The 18,689-nt window shown below is 39.3% G+C and overlaps 1 protein-coding gene across 10 annotated transcripts in view; it reads left to right on the top strand.

The window, feature by feature from the left end:
• The window catches only part of LOC122812189 (adhesion G protein-coupled receptor L1-like), a 3,245,860-nt gene that overhangs the window by 2,566,476 nt on the left and 660,695 nt on the right, over positions 1-18,689 (top strand). For 9 of the 10 annotated variants that reach the window (XM_044084524.1, XM_044084517.1, XM_044084518.1 and 6 more), the window contains one exon: positions 4,404-5,204. The exons of the other annotated variant lie outside the window; for it this stretch is intronic. In XM_044084524.1, the coding sequence (XP_043940459.1) occupies positions 4,404-5,204 (801 nt within the window). The remainder of the gene's footprint in view (positions 1-4,403; positions 5,205-18,689) is intronic. 10 annotated transcript variants of the gene reach the window in all.

Raw genomic sequence — 18,689 nt, 5'->3', positions numbered from 1 at the left:
TGGAACACCAGTTCATCCTTGGTAACATATCCACTCACTGCATCTCTCATTGGCAAAAAAGGCTCAATATATCATTAAGCTTCATGTGGATAACCACAGAGCTGAACAGGCTAAGTGCCATGTTGCATTATGGGATAGGGGAGGATTATTAACATCCTGGGAAAATTTTATCAGCTGAATAGTCCTAATCCCTGCAGCCTAAGTCCTATTACACCAGTGGACTTGCCTTTCCAGATATAATGTTTTGGTAACTATATGCATTTCATTTACATTTTCATATCCTACCTCTTTTAATGTAGTCCTGAAAGAAGACCATGGCATGTACAGCTCATAGCCTACAAGATGCCATTATCCAGATGAGTTTTGACTCTGGGTAGTGTAACCAAAGGGTTTCCACGTATTTCAATGATGCACAACTTTACATTAAGCCATTTATCTAGCAGACTGTGTCTCAAACACTAATTTTCCATTCACTACATAGTTTGGTAGGTATATTTCATTAGGTTTGTCCTTTGTAAGCAAATCTTTTATGCTATTTGCATGAATCGTGTTAAAAGTTACTAATCTCAAAAAAATGTACATTTATAACATACATGTATAGTGAACACTTAGGAAAGATCACTCCTATACGTAAAATCTGTAAGTTTCTTAAAAACAAATATTGTTGAACACATGATGAGTTGAATGTCACATCTTTTATGATAAAGTTCAGATAAAACAATGCAATTTTAAAGAAACATTTTTCTTACCATTACTCAAAAGTACCTAAACTTGGTTTACCTTACTTATAAAAGGTTTAGTCATTTCTCATAGACAAAGTTAACTCTTTAATAGTACTTTCTGACTTTTTAGACACCATACTGACTGTATTTCTTAAAATACAACTCTCTGACTTCACAGGGTTGGTATGTTTCAAAGCAGTAGGCTGATTTGTGAATACATTCAGACACGGCTTCTTAGGCTTAACAGTTTTCAGGTAGGTCATACTGGTATTTCTGAGTCAAGTGGTTCCAGTTCTTGAAGCAAATTCTAATATAAAAATGTACTTTCAGATGCAGGACGCCTTAAAAATATTGGCTTGGTGACTGAGCATTTCAAAATATGTATGTATTTCAGTTTATTTTAAACTGTAATGCTATATTAGGTTGAGGAGTTACTTAAACTGTAATACTCTGGGGATCTTGGGATGACAAGAGATGTCTAGTGACATGAGTGGTAAGTAACAGTAGATAAGCTGAACTGTCTGTATGTCCCTCTTCTGCCAACAGGCCAATTATTTATTTGCTTATTTATCTTCTAATGAACTATAGCTGCACCGGTTAACGTGTTACTTAGAAGGCTGAGTGTAGCTCAGACGTTGTCCCATTTGGTTAACGTGTTACTTAGAAGGCTGAGTGTAGCTCAGATGTTGTCCCATTTGGTTAACGTGTTACTTAGAAGGCTGAGTGTAGCTCAGACGTTGTCCCATTTGGTTAACGTGTGTTACTTAGAAGGCTGAGTGTAGCTCAGACGTTGTCCCATTTGGGTAACGTGTTACTTAGAAGGCTGAGTGTAGCTCAGACGTTGTCCCATTTGGTTAACGTGTTACTTAGAAGGCTGAGTGTAGCTCAGACGTTGTCCCATTTGGTTAACGTGTTACTTAGAAGGCTGATTGTAGCTCAGACGTTGTCCCATTTGGTTAACGTGTTACTTAGAAGGCTGAGTGTAGCTCAGACATTGTCCCATTTGGTTAACGTGTGTTACTTAGAAGGCTGAGTGTAGCTAAGACTTTGTCCCATTTGGTTAACGTGTTACTTAGAAGGCTGAGTGTAGCTCAGACTTTCTCCCATTTGGTTAACGTGTTACTTAGAAGGCTGAGTGTAGCTCAGACATTGTCCCATTTGGTTAACGTGTGTTACTTAGAAGGCTGAGTGTAGCTCAGACTTTGTCCCATTTGGTTAACGTGTTACTTAGAAGGCTGAGTGTAGCTCAGACGTTGTCCCATTTGGTTAACGTGTGTTATTTAGAAGGCTGAGTGTAGCTCAGACATTGTCCCATTTGGTTAACGTGTTACTTAGAAGGCTGAATGTAGCTCAGACGTCCCATTTGGTTAATGTGTATTACTTAGAAGGCTGAGTGTAGCTCAGACTTTGTCCCATTTGGTTAACATGTGTTACTTAGAAGGCTGAGTGTACCTCAGACGTTGTCCCATTTGGTTAACGTGTGTTACTTAGAAGGCTGAGTGTAGCTCAGACTTTGTCCCATTTGGTTAACGTGTTACTTAGAAGGCTGAGTGTAGCTCAGACGTTGTTCCATTTGGTTAACGTGTGTTACTTAGAAGGCTGAGTGTAGCTCAGATGTTGTCCCATTTGGTTAACGTGTTACATAGAAGGCTGAGTGTAGCTCAGACGTTGTCCCATTTGGTTAACGTGTTACTTAGAAGGCTGAGTGTAGCTCAGATGTTGTCCCATTTGGTTAACGGGTTACTTAGAAGGCTGAGTGTAGCTCAGACGTTGTCCCATTTGGTTAACATGTGTTACTTAGAAGGCTGAGTGTAGCTCAGACGTTGTCCCATTTGGTTAACGTGTGTTACTTAGAAGGCTGAGTGTAGCTCAGGCGTTGTCCCATTTGGTTAACGTGTTACTTAGAAGGTTGAGTGTAGCTCAGACGTTGTCCCATTTGGTTAACGTGTATTACTTAGAAGGCTGAGTGTAGCTCAGACGTTGTTTGGTTAATGTGTGTTACTTAGAAGGCTGAGTGTAGCTCAGACGTTGTCCCATTTGGTTAACGTGTTACTTAGAAGGCTGAGTGTAGCTCAGATGTTGTCCCATTTGGTTAACGTGTTACTTAGAAGGCTGAGTGTAGCTCAGACGTTGTCCCATTTGGTTAACGTGTTACTTAGAAGGCTGAGTGTAGCTCAGACGTTGTCCCATTTGGTTAACGTGTTACTTAGAAGGCTGAGTGTAGCTCAGACATTGTCCCACTTGGTTAACATGTTGCTTAGAAGGCTGAGTGTAGCTCAGACATTGTCCCATTTGGTTAATGTGTTACTTAGAAGGCTGAATGTAGCTCAGACGTTGTCCCATTTGGTTAATGTGTTACTTAGAAGGCTGAGTGTAGCTCAGACATTGTCCCATTTGGTTAACGTGTGTTACTTAGAAGGCTGAGTGTAGCTCAGACATTGTCCCATTTGGTTAACGTGTTACTTAGAAGGCTGAGTGTAGCTCAGACGTTGTCCCATTTGGTTAACGTGTTACTTAGAAGGCTGAGTATAGCTCAGACGCTGTCCCATTTGGTTAACGTGTTACTTAGAAGGCTGAGTGTATCTCAGACGTTGTCCCATTTGGTTAACGTGTTACTTAGAAGGCTGAGTGTAGCTCAGACGTTGTCCCATTTGGTTAACGTGTTACTTAGAAGGCTGAGTGTAGCTCAGACATTGTCCCACTTGGTTAACATGTTGCTTAGAAGGCTGAGTGTAGCTCAGACGTTGTCCCATTTGGTTAACGTGTTACTTAGAAGGCTGAGTGTAGCTCAGACGTTGTCCCATTTGATTAATGTGTTACTTAGAAGGCTGAGTGTAGCTCAAACATTGTCCCATTTGGTTAACGTGTGTTGCTTAGAAGGCTGAGTGTAGCTCAGACGTTGTCCCATTTGGTTAACGTGTTACTTAGAAGGCTGAGTGTAGCTCAGACATTGTCCCATTTGGTTAATGTGCTACTTAGAAGGCTGAGTGTAGCTCAGATGTTGTCCCATTTGGTTAACGTGTTACTTAGAAGGCTGAGTGTAACTCAGACGTTGTCCCATTTGGTTAACGTGTTACTTAGAAGGCTGAGTGTAGCTCAGACGTTGTCCCATTTGATTAATGTGTTACTTAGAAAGCTGAGTATAGCTCAGACGTTGTCCCATTTGGTTAACGTGTTACTTAGAAGGCTGAGTGTAGTTACTTAGAAGGCTGAGTGTAGCTCAGACGTCCCATTTTCCTCATTTGTTATTGGTAAGGGAGGGTCTTATGTTAACTATGCCCCCTAAGTTGTTGACCCTAAAGTTGGGGCTACTTGAGATGTATACCACATATCTGTTCCATGAGTGCGTATTATTCTTTTCTGTAGATATATACCAGAGATGATTCTTGGTGAGCTCAGTCACAGGGCAGAGCATAAAGGCTGTTCGTGATGGAGCTGAATTATAAAACCATGAAGGGTGCAGTACCTTCCTTCCTTGGTTTGGCCCTGTCCCAGTCCTTCTGAAACTGACAACCCTTGCATGATTCATAACAATATTGTAAATAACCAGTCATGATTGCACACTTACTGACTAACAGAATCACATGTCTAACTAAAGTCATAACTATCATATAAAAATATCATTATTATTCTCTCTTTATCTCTTTTTTCTTTTTCTTTGTCTGTGTCTTTCCATCTTAGTTTTTGTGTGTCCTGGAACACTGCAAAAGGTTTTGGAGCCAACATCCACTCATGAGTCTGAACACAAATCAGGGGCCTGGTGCAAGGATCCTTTGCAAGCTGGTGACAGAATTTATGTTATGCCATGGATTCCTTATAGGACAGATACTTTGACAGAGTATGCTTCGTGGGAGGATTATGTCAAGTTGCACCCAACAACAACCTATAAGCTGCCAAGTCGTGTTGATGGGACAGGCTTTGTGGTGTATGATGGAGCAGTATTCTACAACAAAGAAAGGACTAGAAATATTGTCAAATATGATCTACGTACTAGAATTAAGAGTGGAGAGGCTATTATCAACAATGCTAATTATCATGACACGTCTCCTTACCGATGGGGTGGAAAGACAGACATTGATCTAGCAGTGGATGAAAATGGGTTGTGGGTGGTCTACGCCACAGAGACCAACAATGGTCGCCTTGTGGTGAGCCAGCTAAATCCATATACCCTGCGCTTTGATGCTACCTGGGAGACAGGCTACGACAAACGTTCTGCTTCTAATGCATTTATGATTTGCGGGGTCCTCTATGTGGTTCGATCAGTGTATGAGGATGATGACAGTGAAGTAGTAGGTGACAGAATTGATTATGCCTTCAACACTAACTTGAATCGAGAGGAGCCTGTATCACTACTCTTTACTAACCCATATCAATATGTATCCTCTGTGGATTACAATCCTCGAGATAATCAACTTTATGTGTGGAATAACTTTTTTGTCGTGAGGTATTCACTTCTGTTTGGTCCACCAGACCCAAGCACAGGTAAGGATAAATTAAAATTCTATTAAACTTTTTAATGAAGGCATTTTTATATATGGAGCCAATCCACTGCTTTTGTACTTATAAATATATATATATTATATATATATATATATATATATATATATATATATATATATATATATATATATATATATATATATATATATATATATATATATATATATATATATATATATATATATATATATATATATATATATATATATATATATATATATATATATATATATATATATATATATATAAAAAACACTTGAATTTTGGTGACACATGCTAGACAGACATTGCTAGACATTGCTTTTACCCCGATATATATATATATATATATGTATAAAACACTTGAATTTCGGTGATCCATGCTAGACAGATTATGAGCTGTTATCGATCAAAAGTCTTAGAAAAAAAAAAACACTTCTGTATGGTATAATATGTGATACTGTATCCGATGAAATTAAAACTGAAATCTACCTGTCTGCTGATATCAGTTTTCTTCATCTGGAAGTTTCTCTTATCATGACAGTCTTAAGAATGATAACAATTTCATTTGTAAAGGAATTTTGTTTTGCTGCACATGTATTCATCTATTTTTCAAACCCTAATTGAACTTAATTTTATACATTTTCAGTTAATTCAGTACAAGTAACTAGTCTAGCACCAGTATTATTTAATTTAAAGCAAATCCTGCAAGGTAAATTGTTTTAGATTAAATAGGTCCAGATGCAAAAGTTTAATTTTTTTATTTATTTAACATTTGTTTACCAGGAAAGTCCAACTTGGAATGAGCCAATTTTCAGCAGAGGCCCAGGGAGAAACTCTCCAAACACATGTCTTTGTAACATGGAAGGAAACCAGAGCACCCAGAGGAAACCCACATGAACACAGGGAGGGCATGCAGACTCCACATAGAAGGGACCCCAGCCGAGAATCAAACAGGAGAGCTTCTTGCTGTGAGGCAACAATGCAACCGTTGTACCACCGTGCCGTCCATACTGGTTGAAATATAGGACAAGCCCTCCCCGTGTTCCACAGTCCCCTATTCAAGGGGTTTGTTACATGCATGATTTTCAATACTATAGCCTGGTTTGCGGTGTCACTACATCAGGGCAATATTAAAATGTGTACAGTCGAACTATTTGATGGAACACCACTGCACCAGCTGATGACAAACTCCCATCTACATGCCTTAGGTTAGCTGGCAATGTCCTGCCATACCCCATCTCAGCACTCATAAACAGATCACAGAAAATGATGTACCCATTATCTGGAAAAAATCACATAACATACCACTTTGCAAAGGTGGATCAGCCACAGACCTCTCAAATTACCATCCCATTGTCTTTATCTCCCTACTGTCAAAAATCTTAGAATGATGCATATACCCTTAACTCCTAACCCAGCTCATAAACAACAAACTTCTCTCTTCAACACAGCATGGCTTTCAACCACACCACAGCATAACAACTCTGCTTATTTTCTCAGAAACCATAAATACCAATAGAAACAGTGTTAACCTTTTCCTGGCTCTGTCAAAAGCAATGAACTGTCTTCCCTATCACTGTCTCTCTCGTTCAGCTCTTGGTTCTGTAGATCATAGGAATCATAGGTTAGTACTAAGCTAACTGCCCTTGCGAGCCATTGTAAGCCTAGCCAATTATCTCTTGTGAGACTCAAACCCTGCACCTTGTGCTTGTAAGGCAAACACCTTAACCATTAGGCCACCCTCCCAGCCCCTCTCTGACAGAAAATAGGCTGTAAAATGGAATCAGGACCTATCCACCTTCTTTCCTGTTTCCATTGGTCTATCACAAGGGTCAATTCTAGGCTCAGTCACAAACAACCTGCACAAAGCCAGCACACCTGCTACCTTATTACAAAATGCCAGTGATGCCACCATCATCTGCTCAGTCACAACCCTTCCGCTACTTCAACTAATGAATCAAGACTCATGCACCTCCAGAGAATTCTGGCTAATTCTAAATGCCAAAAAAACAAAATGAATGCTTTTCACACCCAGATCTCTTTCAACAGCATGTGCTTCCTTTAATGTTAATGTTATTTCAAAAAAACAAGACTACCATAGAAACTATAACAAACACCAAACTACTATGAGACATAACAGACAATAACCTAAAATTGGGCCTGCATATCACCTGGCTGTCAAGAAGGCTCATCAAAAATTGGGCTTTCTCTACAGAAACAAATCCTGTCTCACTGACTCATCAAGAAAATCCTTAGCATCATTCTTCAGTCTCCCATCACTCCTCTGTGCAGCAGCCATATTACCCAATATTCAAGTCACCCTACTAAATAAATTAGAGGCATGTTTTAACAAAATAGCCAGGTCTGCAGCTGACGCATCCTACTGTACACACAGCTGCTTAACATTAAAGAAGCTCAACTGGCTAGAACTACTTAATCACCTTACATTCACTCAGCTTCACATTGCCCAAAAAATAATACACAAACCACACACATGCCCTTCTCAACAAAACACTCTCAAGCACTACTCTCCACCATGCTGCCTTCACGCAGCTAATCAGGGCCTGATAACTTCCAAATCCTGTAATACAGCTGGAGACTAGTTGCTATACTCATTCTATGTCACCAGACAGTTGAACTCCTTGCCTGTCGCACTAAAACAAGACAGCTGTGCACAACCTAAAACAGCACCTAGACTCCTACAGGCTCTGTTCTGTTACTGCCCATCGGATATACTAAAACTCCATGTCTACAGCTAAGAAGCTGATTCTTTTTTATCTGTAAATTCTTCATAACTTTGTTATTTTTTTTGTAACTCTAATGAAGGTTCGTCTCCCCAGGCTTCTGCTGAAAATGGACATGTATGCCCAGTCAGACCATCTGGCAAAAAAGGCAATAAATAAATGAATAAGTAAATAAATAAACAGGTTTGATCCACACACACACACACACACACACACACACACACACACACACACACACACACACACACACACACACACACACACACACAAAACAACATATACAGTATAACTTCCAGATGATATAAAAGTTTCATCTGAACTTTGTTGATTATATTTTGCAAGATTGTTCCAGTGAGCTGTGTGCTTCTTTCAATAATAGTACATGTTTTCTGGATAATATTCTACCAGTGATCATATTAGTACTGACTTCTGTTTTTTCGTGTTGTTCATCACAGTGGGAATATGGATTAAAACAAAAATATATATCCCCTTTGCTTTCAAGTAATTTCTATTGCCTTCATCATGTTAAAGGTCATAATGCATGGATTATAATATAATGATTACTTTCATTGTCACAAGAGAGAATTATCTCTTCTGGTAAGGATTATGTTACAGTGTAAGTATATATAATGTACTCAAGAAGAGCTCTATGGCAGTTAAGTAGAAGGAATGGCAATGTGATGAATATACAAAATGGAGACGGAAATGCACAAAACTGTCATGTTTTTCAAACTTTTCTATGAGATGTCATCAATGCTTTAAGTGTATGTTTGCATTCATATCATAGCATTTAATAACATAGAGATCAACTATTCCAGACATTTATGCGCTGACCACATTACTCCTGTTTTCTTAGTGTATGTTTACATTCATAACATAGCATTTAATAACATAGAGAGAAACTATTCAAGACATTTATGTGCTGACCACATTACTCCTGTTTTCCACTTCTGTTATAATGCTTTAATGCCAGTAGTTACTGTGTGTTGTTCTGCATTAATTAAATTTATAAAGAAAACTCACTAAATCCTGCATTGCCATCATGACTGATTATATTAGTCTAATGATTTTTTGTTATGTTTCTGTGCCACATTCACCTGTTTCCTTTGAGCATCTGGGTTGGTTAGCTTTATAATATTATATAAGATATCACACAGAATACTTGGCCGGATCTTTGACCTGACCTTTTAATATGGGGCTCTGTTATACTGTTCACATCACTAGAGCTCACAGACACACACGCACACACACACACACACACACACACACACACACACACACACACACACACACACACACACACACACACAATACACACTTTTATTTTCATTCTTCTTTAGGCACCGTACACATTAGTACCTATGTTTGACAGTGCTTTTGCAGATGGAGCTCCAGCTGCCTGGGCTTTCTTTACTTCTTACTCACCTTAACATTCCTGATTTTTATTGCATGCTCTTTGATATTATAGGGTGATATTTTGATTTTGTTTGTTTGCTTGTTGTGAAGATAATGTAACTCCAAGCCATATCAGTGGCCTACAAAGAACCGAGAGCATGGGAGAATGTAGCATCGTTTTTCTTGTGTTAAGAAATTTGAGTATTGCTTCAAGGGATATGCTCTGTGGCATATGATTTATTTTAAAAAGTAGAACGTGTCTTGATGGAATGACAGTTTGCTTAAGTGAGACTAGCAGCTTTTTATCCTTTGAATTTTCAAAATGATGTGATATGGGATTCTAATGCTGGGAGTCAAACATTTAAATGAAATGTTTCATTACAATTACTAGCTGATAGTTTTTGCAGGCAGTGAACTTTGACACCCCCATCTCATCTTCCTTGATTAAACCTTCCGAGCAGAATTTCTTTTACAGTTTGAGCATATTTCTCCCAGCATTCCTATCAGTACAGAGGAACACTGTCCTATTATTTTCCCTTTAGGATTTTGCAAAGAGCAAAAAGCTATACCGAAATATGTATAGTGCAGTGATTATTGTGGATCAACACTGTTTACTGAGCTCCTCTGGAAACATCCACACTGCCATATTTATAGTTCACTAGTCTCGTACAGCACACCTCAGTAGTAGCATAGCAACAGCAAATCAAAATGTCTGAGGTCTTCTCAATTGACTCGAGATGACAAACATGGAGGGCTGGTTAGAAAAAGAAGCAGAAAAAAATGGAGCACACATGCATCCTTTCAGTGTTTACACAATTAATTTACTGTTTTTCTCTCCCATGTTTCCTCAAATTTGCCTACCATAAAGGCTCTGGAAGCTATTGGGAGCCACACAGAAGAAACCACCAGGAAATCAATATAGTACACCATAACACAAATCCTTCATACTCTTAGACCATTGGAGACCAGGGAAGATTAGTTGTCTAAAGATAAAGGTAATAGAGAGACTGCACAACTTGAAAGGAACATAAAACTGCAAACTTAGTTTACAGTGTAATGATTACTGTTTCAGTAATGGTATGTTAATGCTGGGAGCGCTTCTTGTATCTGGGGACAGCAAATGTAAGATTCTGTATCTCAGTTTAAGGTGTAGGAGTACATTGAGTACTGCTGATTTAGTGTTTGGAAAGTAGAGTGAAATATAGTAAGAAGTCAAGGTATTTGTATTATTCAACTTGTTTTATTGCATCATTTATTTAGAGTTCTTTAAGAATGATAGATTAGCAAACACTAGCCGTTGCCAGTATAAAATTTCATGAAAGCATTTTTTGTGAGTTTCATTGTAAGCCTGTTTTTGTGTTTACACTTTGCTGCTTTCTGGGAGCCAAATTGTAGCCATGACTTAGTCTGTTATGCAGACAGCTTAATGGGATAAGGACAAGACAAAAGAGCAGGGGTGACAGAGAGTCTTCCTGGAATATCCCCCCCTTTTGAATTTTTATCCATGGAATAATAACTTTTCCTTTATCACGGCTTAACTGCAAAGTAATTTGCCACTGTTTCATGGTCACTGTAATGTATTCGATCAGTACAGGGTTTATATATACATTTTTATGCACTCTTTTACCCATAATGCGGGATACTGTGAAATGCTTTCTTGTGGTCCATCCATGCCATACTTAGTTTCTTCCACATTTTACAGGTCACATTATGACTTTATTTAACAACAGATCCTTTGTTCCAAATGACTTTCTTTTGTTATCCTTTTGTTCTATTGCCATGGTTGAGTGTTCTAAAGGAGTATAAACTCTGTCATCATCAATTCCAGTTTACAGTTTATACATCGTCAGAAAGCAAGTTATTAGTCTATAGTTTTCAGTATAGCTTGCAGGTTCACTGTTAGATAAGAGTACTGTTTTTCCTGGTGTCAACCAGGTTGGTGTCTGTTCGGAGGTTTGGGTGTGCATATAAATAGTTCTTGCTCATGGCTAAATCTTCTTTTGAAGATGTTAATATTTTTAGCCAGAAGTTAGGTACTGCATCTGGGCCTGGTGTTTTCCACTTAGGAGCTTTTATTAACTTTGATTTACTCTCTCTAGCTGTTACTTCATCCCATTTCATATTGTGTGCATTTGAACTTCTTTCTTTTACTGCTTCAATCCATTTAGCATCTTTGTTACATTTTACAGGATCTTCACAGATATTTCTCCAAACTGTAGCTATTTCTTCTTTATTTGGTGGTGTTTGTTTCAATTCCTTTTGCCTTGTTTCCCAGTTCTCTATAGAACTTTTTTGGGTCATCAATAAAGTGCTTATTTTGTACTTTTCCTTTATATTTATCTACATATATTCTAAGTTTTTCTGCCAGTGCCGGTATTTTTAGTTTATTATTTACAGGAGTGCACGATAGATCCTGATCTGTTCCGATACTGTACATTGCTTTTATCACATTTATCTTTCTGAGTATTTTTTTTATCTGTTCCCTCTTCTGTACTATTCTAACAGTAACACATCTGGAACAAGACTGTGGATCATCAAACAGGCCGTGGGACTGGTGCTAACATTTTGCTTCTGGTGAGAGAAGAAGCAAAGGATTATTGTATCCCAACAGAGTGAAGCTGTGCTGAGGCCAGCATTAGTAGTAGCCAGGCAGTAGCTATTCATGCGACTCCCCTTTTGTCATCATTCTTGACAAGCTAATTCTTTATTTTCAGTAAGTACTGCTTGATTTCTTCCTAACTTTAGAATATCTGCCTAAATACTTCATCCCTAAATTTTCAGGGTCTATGTATTAGTTTCCCCTCAAGTGTTTGGCAGTGCTCTGTACAGAATCAGACACTTTGAGTGACATTTTTCCTGTAAAAGGCTTCAGTACTTAATATATTGAGCTCATATCCAGGCATGTCTAAAGGTCAGTTCCCTGTGCTTTCTTCTGTCAGCCTGGTGAACTTGGGCATCCTGAGGCAATGTAGCAACTGCCTCATGTACACAGACAACCCTCTCCTCTTACCTCCCAACACTATGGCTTGTGAGAGATGCACATATACAGCCGAATTGGAAGCCAAGCACTCTTCAGCCAAGACTGGATTAGCCATTCAAGAGGAGAAGGTTAACACCTGCGCCACACTATATTCAACACATAGCCCTTCAGAACTTACACCACCACAACCCTCACAAAGTAACACAAAACGCACACCTACTTTCGTGGAGGCTCTCAATAAAAATCTGCCCAAACAACAGAGACCTCTGAAGCAGAAACGCAAACAACCACCACATCCCAGCACAAACCATGAGACACACAGCTCACATAAACAGTGTGCCACTCAACCTGAGCCCATAAGGCAAAACAGCTTACCCAATACACTAGTCATAGGTGACTCAATAGTAAGGCACACTGATGTCCCACTCACTAGGCAGAATAAGGAGAAAGTTACGGTCAGCTGCCTGTTGGGTGCCAGGATTCGCTACATAATGCATGTACTTAGGTCACACCACAACAGGTACACATATGACTGTCATTGTCCATGTTGGTGTGAATGACCTGAGAAGTACCTCCCTGGACTACATGAAAAGAGACATAGAGGAGCTCTCAGAACTTGTAGCCCAGGCAGTTATGACCCTAGCTCTGAGTTGCATCCTACCGTCACCCAAAATGATACCACAGTACAAGCAGAAAATGATTGACTTCAAAAAATGGCAAGGTTTCTGGTGTCATTCTAAGGGGATCCATTATCTTTCTGCCTGGGATGACATGATCGACAGACCTTGATGCGTTGCCAGAGATGGCCTGCACCTGTCACCCCAGGGATTCTGGATACTGGCCAAGGCTCTTGCCACCCCTATAGTGCCTTTTTAGGCAATGTCCTGAAGACAAAATTACCACCATAACAGCTACAAGCAAACGAAATCTGAAGGTTATGCTACTCAACGCTAGAAGTCTAAATCTCAAAATGCACATGCTCGAAGCACTCATTAAAATGGAGAACATTGACATCTGTGCAGTGAGTGAGACCTGGTTCAAGGCTCTGGAGAGCACCTCAGTACTACCAGGCTATAATTCATACCACACCTTTCGGCCCCTAAACCTGGAATGAAGCACTAAAAGCGGTGGTGTCTCCATATTCATAAAGGATATGCACACTTCCAGACCAGTAGCCCAACAGAATGCATCAGAGATACTTCAGGTACAACTAACACTGGGTAAAACTGCAATCCAGGTTGTAACCTGCTATAGATCCCCTACCATGTCCCAAGACTCCCACTCCACATTCCTAAACACACTGGAAAATATTAGGGTACAACCCAATACCCTTATACTGGGAACTTTAACTACTCCTCCATTAACTGGGAAAATTACTCATGTACCAACACACTTGCTCAAAGTTTTCTGGAATTCATTAATTCCAATTCCCTGGACCAACTCATTCTTACCCCCACCAGGGGTAGAAACATCCTTGACTTGGTCATTACTAACATGGACGACCATTGCTGCACACCAGTAATCAACTCCTCCCTGGTCAGATCTGACCACAAGCTAATAATCATGGATATCCACATCCAACCCTCACCCCCCTAAAGGAAACCACCGTAAAAAACTTCTCCAAAGCCAATTTTGGGCTTCTAAAAACAGAGGTTGCTAACTTCACAACACCCATGCAAATGAAAAATAGGTGCATGACTGCTGAATCATACACCAGTGCACTGTATACGCATACACAAGTGCATGGAATGGGCCATACCAAACAGAACCAAGACACTTTACTCCAAAAAAAGGAAGCCAATCTGGTGGTCCCCCACCATAAACAAACTCTACAACAGAGGGAAAAAACTGTTGCAGAAAAGGGAGAATTCCCAAGACTGGAAAAACTCCCTTGTTAGCCTCAGCAAAAATCTGAGATCCATCATGCAATCCTCTAAAGCTAGCTACGAAAATAAAATTGCTGCAGATTCTGTAGACAGCCACAAGGCATTCTATAGTTATGTCACGAATCTACATGGCAATACTCAGATCTGCTCTGAGTTACAGCACAATGGCAATACATATACAGAACCAACTGATATTGCGAACATATTGGCCGACAGGTTCAGTGCGAACTTTACCTGCTTTTCACCACCTAAAGGGACGATCACAATACCTAAGGAATGCCAAGTCCCTATTATCATAGCTACACAGGTAAAATCTGTACTGTTCAAAACCAAGAATACAGCTTCCATGGGACCTGATAATATCCCTGGCTGTGTTCTACATGAATTACAAAGTGAACTGGCACCACACCTGAGTACCCTGTTCAGTCACAGCCTCATTTTAGGCTTTGTTCCTACTAAATGGTGTACTGCTATGGTCATCCCACTGCACAAAGGAGGAGCGACTACAGAACAGACCTCGGGAACAACTGACCCATTAGTCTGATGAGTGTGATATGTAAGACTATGGAGCGCATCATCATGGACCTTATAAATAAGGACATATGGAATCTCCAAACTATAGACCCTATGCAGTTTGGATTTGGGAAAGGTAGAGCATGCCTGCTCAACCTGATAGACTTCTTCAAGTCTGTCACCAGAGCTTTGAATGAAGGAAAGGTAGTTCACACAGCCTACCTAGACCTTGCCAAGGCCTTCGACACCATCCCTTAGGAATCATAGACAGACTCACTAAACTAGGCATAAACCCGTATGTCATAAGATGGGTTGCCAACTGGCTCACTGATAGAACCCACACTGTGAAAGTAGCGGACTCCAAGTCTGACTACCAACCAGTTAAAAGTGGTGTCCCACAGGGATCAGTCCTAGGTCCTCTCCTGTTTGGCATCTACTTCTCTGAAGTTCAAGCCAACACAAAGGGACTCTGGCTGACCAAGTTCACAGATGATTCCAAACTGTGAGCCATTACTGATTCTCCAACTGATGTAGACATTCTACAAAAAGGCCTCACTGATGCCAATGACTGGTGCCAGAACCATGGCCTTAAGCTCAATGCCAAAATTTGCATTGTCATTCCCTTTGGGAAAAATGTGGTGCCCATGGACTACCACATAGGTGGTAGTCCACCAAACACCGAAGGTATGATAAGAGACCTGGGGACATAGGTTGACAGAAACCTCTCCTTTGATAACCACATTGCCACTGTAGTCAGAAAGTCCTTCTATGCAGCACATCTCATTACAAAAGGTTTCTCATCAAGGAAGAAAGAGGTCATAATCCCTCTCTACTCATCCCTCATTAGACCTATTATAGAATACAATGCCCCATTTGGTATGTACCTCACTAGACACCTACAACAACTGAAAAGGCCACAAAAATACCTCACTAAGAGGATCTTAGACCTTAGACACATGCTCTATATGGACAGACCAAAAAAACTCCTGCTATAATCTGTCTCTTATCGCCTTCTTAGAGGCGATGTGTGCTTGACCTACAAAGCCATGTCTGATCCAGAGCTGATAGATATGCTACACCTAAAGAAATCCAGATTCCTTCATGCCAGACACTCCAGGGACCTAAACCTCATTACCATAATAAACAGAACATGCTGGAGGGACTGGTTCCTAACCCAGAGACTGCCCATACTCTGGAACAAACTTCACATTCACGTCAAGCAGAGCACTTCACTGGCACTCTTTAAGAGAAATCTTGACGAGTGGATGGGCAATAGGAAGTTCTCCCTGGGGATCACTTCAGTGGCCTTTCTTGACAGGGGCACTGGGAACTAACTTTGGGTGGCATGATGCCAGGGAATTTTCTTGGGCTAGGCGTATATAGGCTTCAGGGCCATTACCTAGTAAACACCTATGAACCAATGAACTTATTGCCTTAATTGCTTTATAGTTTTCTCTATTTGATGCTTCCATGATGGCATTTGATTTTTACCTTCCCTTTCCTCCCCTGTGCGTTTGTGGTAAGACTTTATCTGTTATTAGTATAGCTGCAGAGTAATATATACTATTTAATTCTGATAAATCACATGAATTTCTATGAACAGCCCTAATTACTTTGTTCATTTGTTTTATCAAACTTCTAACTTTTTGAGTTTTATTGATTTTCTGTAGTCTATTTCTTTCATTGATCTTAATATATATTAAAGACAAAATTATCTTCCTGATACAACAAAATCACTAAGTTTGCCTTCGGATCCAAATTCTCCTCTCACCATTGCGATGCCCTCCATACCTTAAACTGGCTAGAACTGTCCAACCATCTCTCCTGCATCCAACTATCAAATGCACATAAGCTCATCTTTATACCTGCTCACTGCCCCTCCCTCGCCTCTACTCTCAAAATGCCAAGCCTGATCGACTACTCAGGTCCAACAATCAGAATCTGGTAGAAGTGTACAAACACACATGTACTCCTGGTACATTTCTATTATCCTTGTCCCTAGCACGACTCTGGAATTCCCTTCCACCAAATATTTGTACCACCAACAACCACTATTCCTTTAAGACCTTGCTCCATTCCCATCTCTCTTCTCACTGGGAATGCTCTTGCTCTGACCCCACTTGACTCCCCTCTATCTTACCCCTATTACCCTACTCCATCCTCTCAACTCATTCCAGTACCATCTCTGCACTACTCTTATCTTCCTGTCTTTTTCCTATGTTATTCATTCCCTAATATTTCAGGATTACTATATACCTTAAACTACTAACCCACTATACCTTTCTTCTCTATAATACTGTAATACAGTTCAGGCAGCAACAGACCTCAAATGTTTTATATTATGCTTAACAACTTGTTATTGTTGATACTGCCTTTAAGGCTGTGATAAGACTTGTCACTCTATAATTTTTTTGTATACCTACTTTTTTTCTGTTTATTATATGTTATACCTTTTTTGCATGCTGTTATTTCTTGAAGCAATGTTATAACTCATATACTTGTTAATTGTGCAATTGTTTATATGTATGTTGGAGCTTTTCTCTCCAGGCCTCCATTGAAAATGGGCTTTTTTGGCCCAATGGACTTTCCCAGTAAACAAACTGTAAATAAATAAATATCTGTCCATCTCTATTAAATCAAGAAACTCTTCTCTTACATCATTTTCTTCTAAACTGAGGGCACATTGTTTGTTTTCCATTTCCTGCGGGAATTCTACAGAAGGTTCCAGAGCATCTTCCTGTGCCAGATTATCTCTAGTTGTATCCCATGTCATCTGTTGCTCTTTCATATGTGAACTCACTGGCCTATCACTCCACAACACTGATGGCATTAGAGTTGCCACAGTTTCCTGTTCCTTCCCTTGCAGTGCAACTCCAACTAAACTTTTGTATTGGTTTCCTGTGGAAGGCTCTAAAGTATCTTCATATGGCAACTGATAAGATATTGCCTGCTCCACTGGTATCTCCTTTATTTGGGGATCGTTTGCTCTATCTTGCTGTGGTGTTCTCAGATTTAGATTTTCTACACTAAATTTTTTACTTTGCAGGTAATCCATAAACTCAATTTGTATTTCTTTAACTTCTCCATTACTAATATTTTCTTTCAATTTTTCCTGTTTTCTTATTTTTTTTATTGTAAAATTTTCAATATCTGGATGCCTTTGCATGTATTTCTAAAATATCTTTGGTGCTGTTCATTTTGTATTCATTAGTCTTGCTTTCTCCTTTGCATAAACATTTCACCATATTAAATCTCTCTTTCTTTTCTGTGTGCACATTTCTTTTTCGGATGTCTCCTGCTCCTCCTCTTTCTCCTTACCTGGGGTGGGGGGCTCTTTTTTCCATCATGCTGTGATATAACCTGTGTTAGATTTTTTACACTAACGCCTTCACTTTGCAGGTATTCCATAACATCAGCTTCTAATTTTTTTAACTTCTACTTTACTAATCTCCTGTTCTACATTCCCTCTTTGGGATCTTAGTTTTTTGTTTTGGGAAACATTCCATATCTGGATACCTTTGGCTATATTTATCTTCAAATATCTTTGGGGCTGGTTTTTTAGTATTGATTAATTTGGCTTTCTCCTTTGTGTAGGTATTGTAGCATGTCTTTCTTTCCCATGTCCATATTTCTTATCTATACCTTCCAAAAATGTCTATATTTTGTTTTATATTTTCTCACAAGGTTTCTTAATCTATGTAATGTGTTTCATATATCTGTTGTATTAATGAACACAATTCTGCATGTGAAGATTTTTACAGTTATTCTTGTGCAAGTATTTTTCTTTCCTCTAATTTATCTCTTAATTGTTTTGTATATCTTCTATCTGGAAATTCTGGGCTTCTTGCATAATTGTAAGAATACATCATTTCTTTCATATCCTCAATATCCACTCTACCGTCTTTATGGCTCTTTTTTGGCCTATCAGTTTTGTGATTTTTTTGGACTAGTACTTCTGCAACAGGGC

Source organism: Protopterus annectens, chromosome 9.part0 (assembly GCF_019279795.1).
Source record: "Protopterus annectens isolate FY-2018-M chromosome 9.part0, PAN1.0, whole genome shotgun sequence".
Classification (NCBI taxonomy): Eukaryota; Metazoa; Chordata; order Ceratodontiformes; family Protopteridae; genus Protopterus; species Protopterus annectens.
The sequence above is the reverse complement of the archived record's forward strand: the minus strand, read 5'-3'. Positions and strand labels throughout refer to the sequence as shown.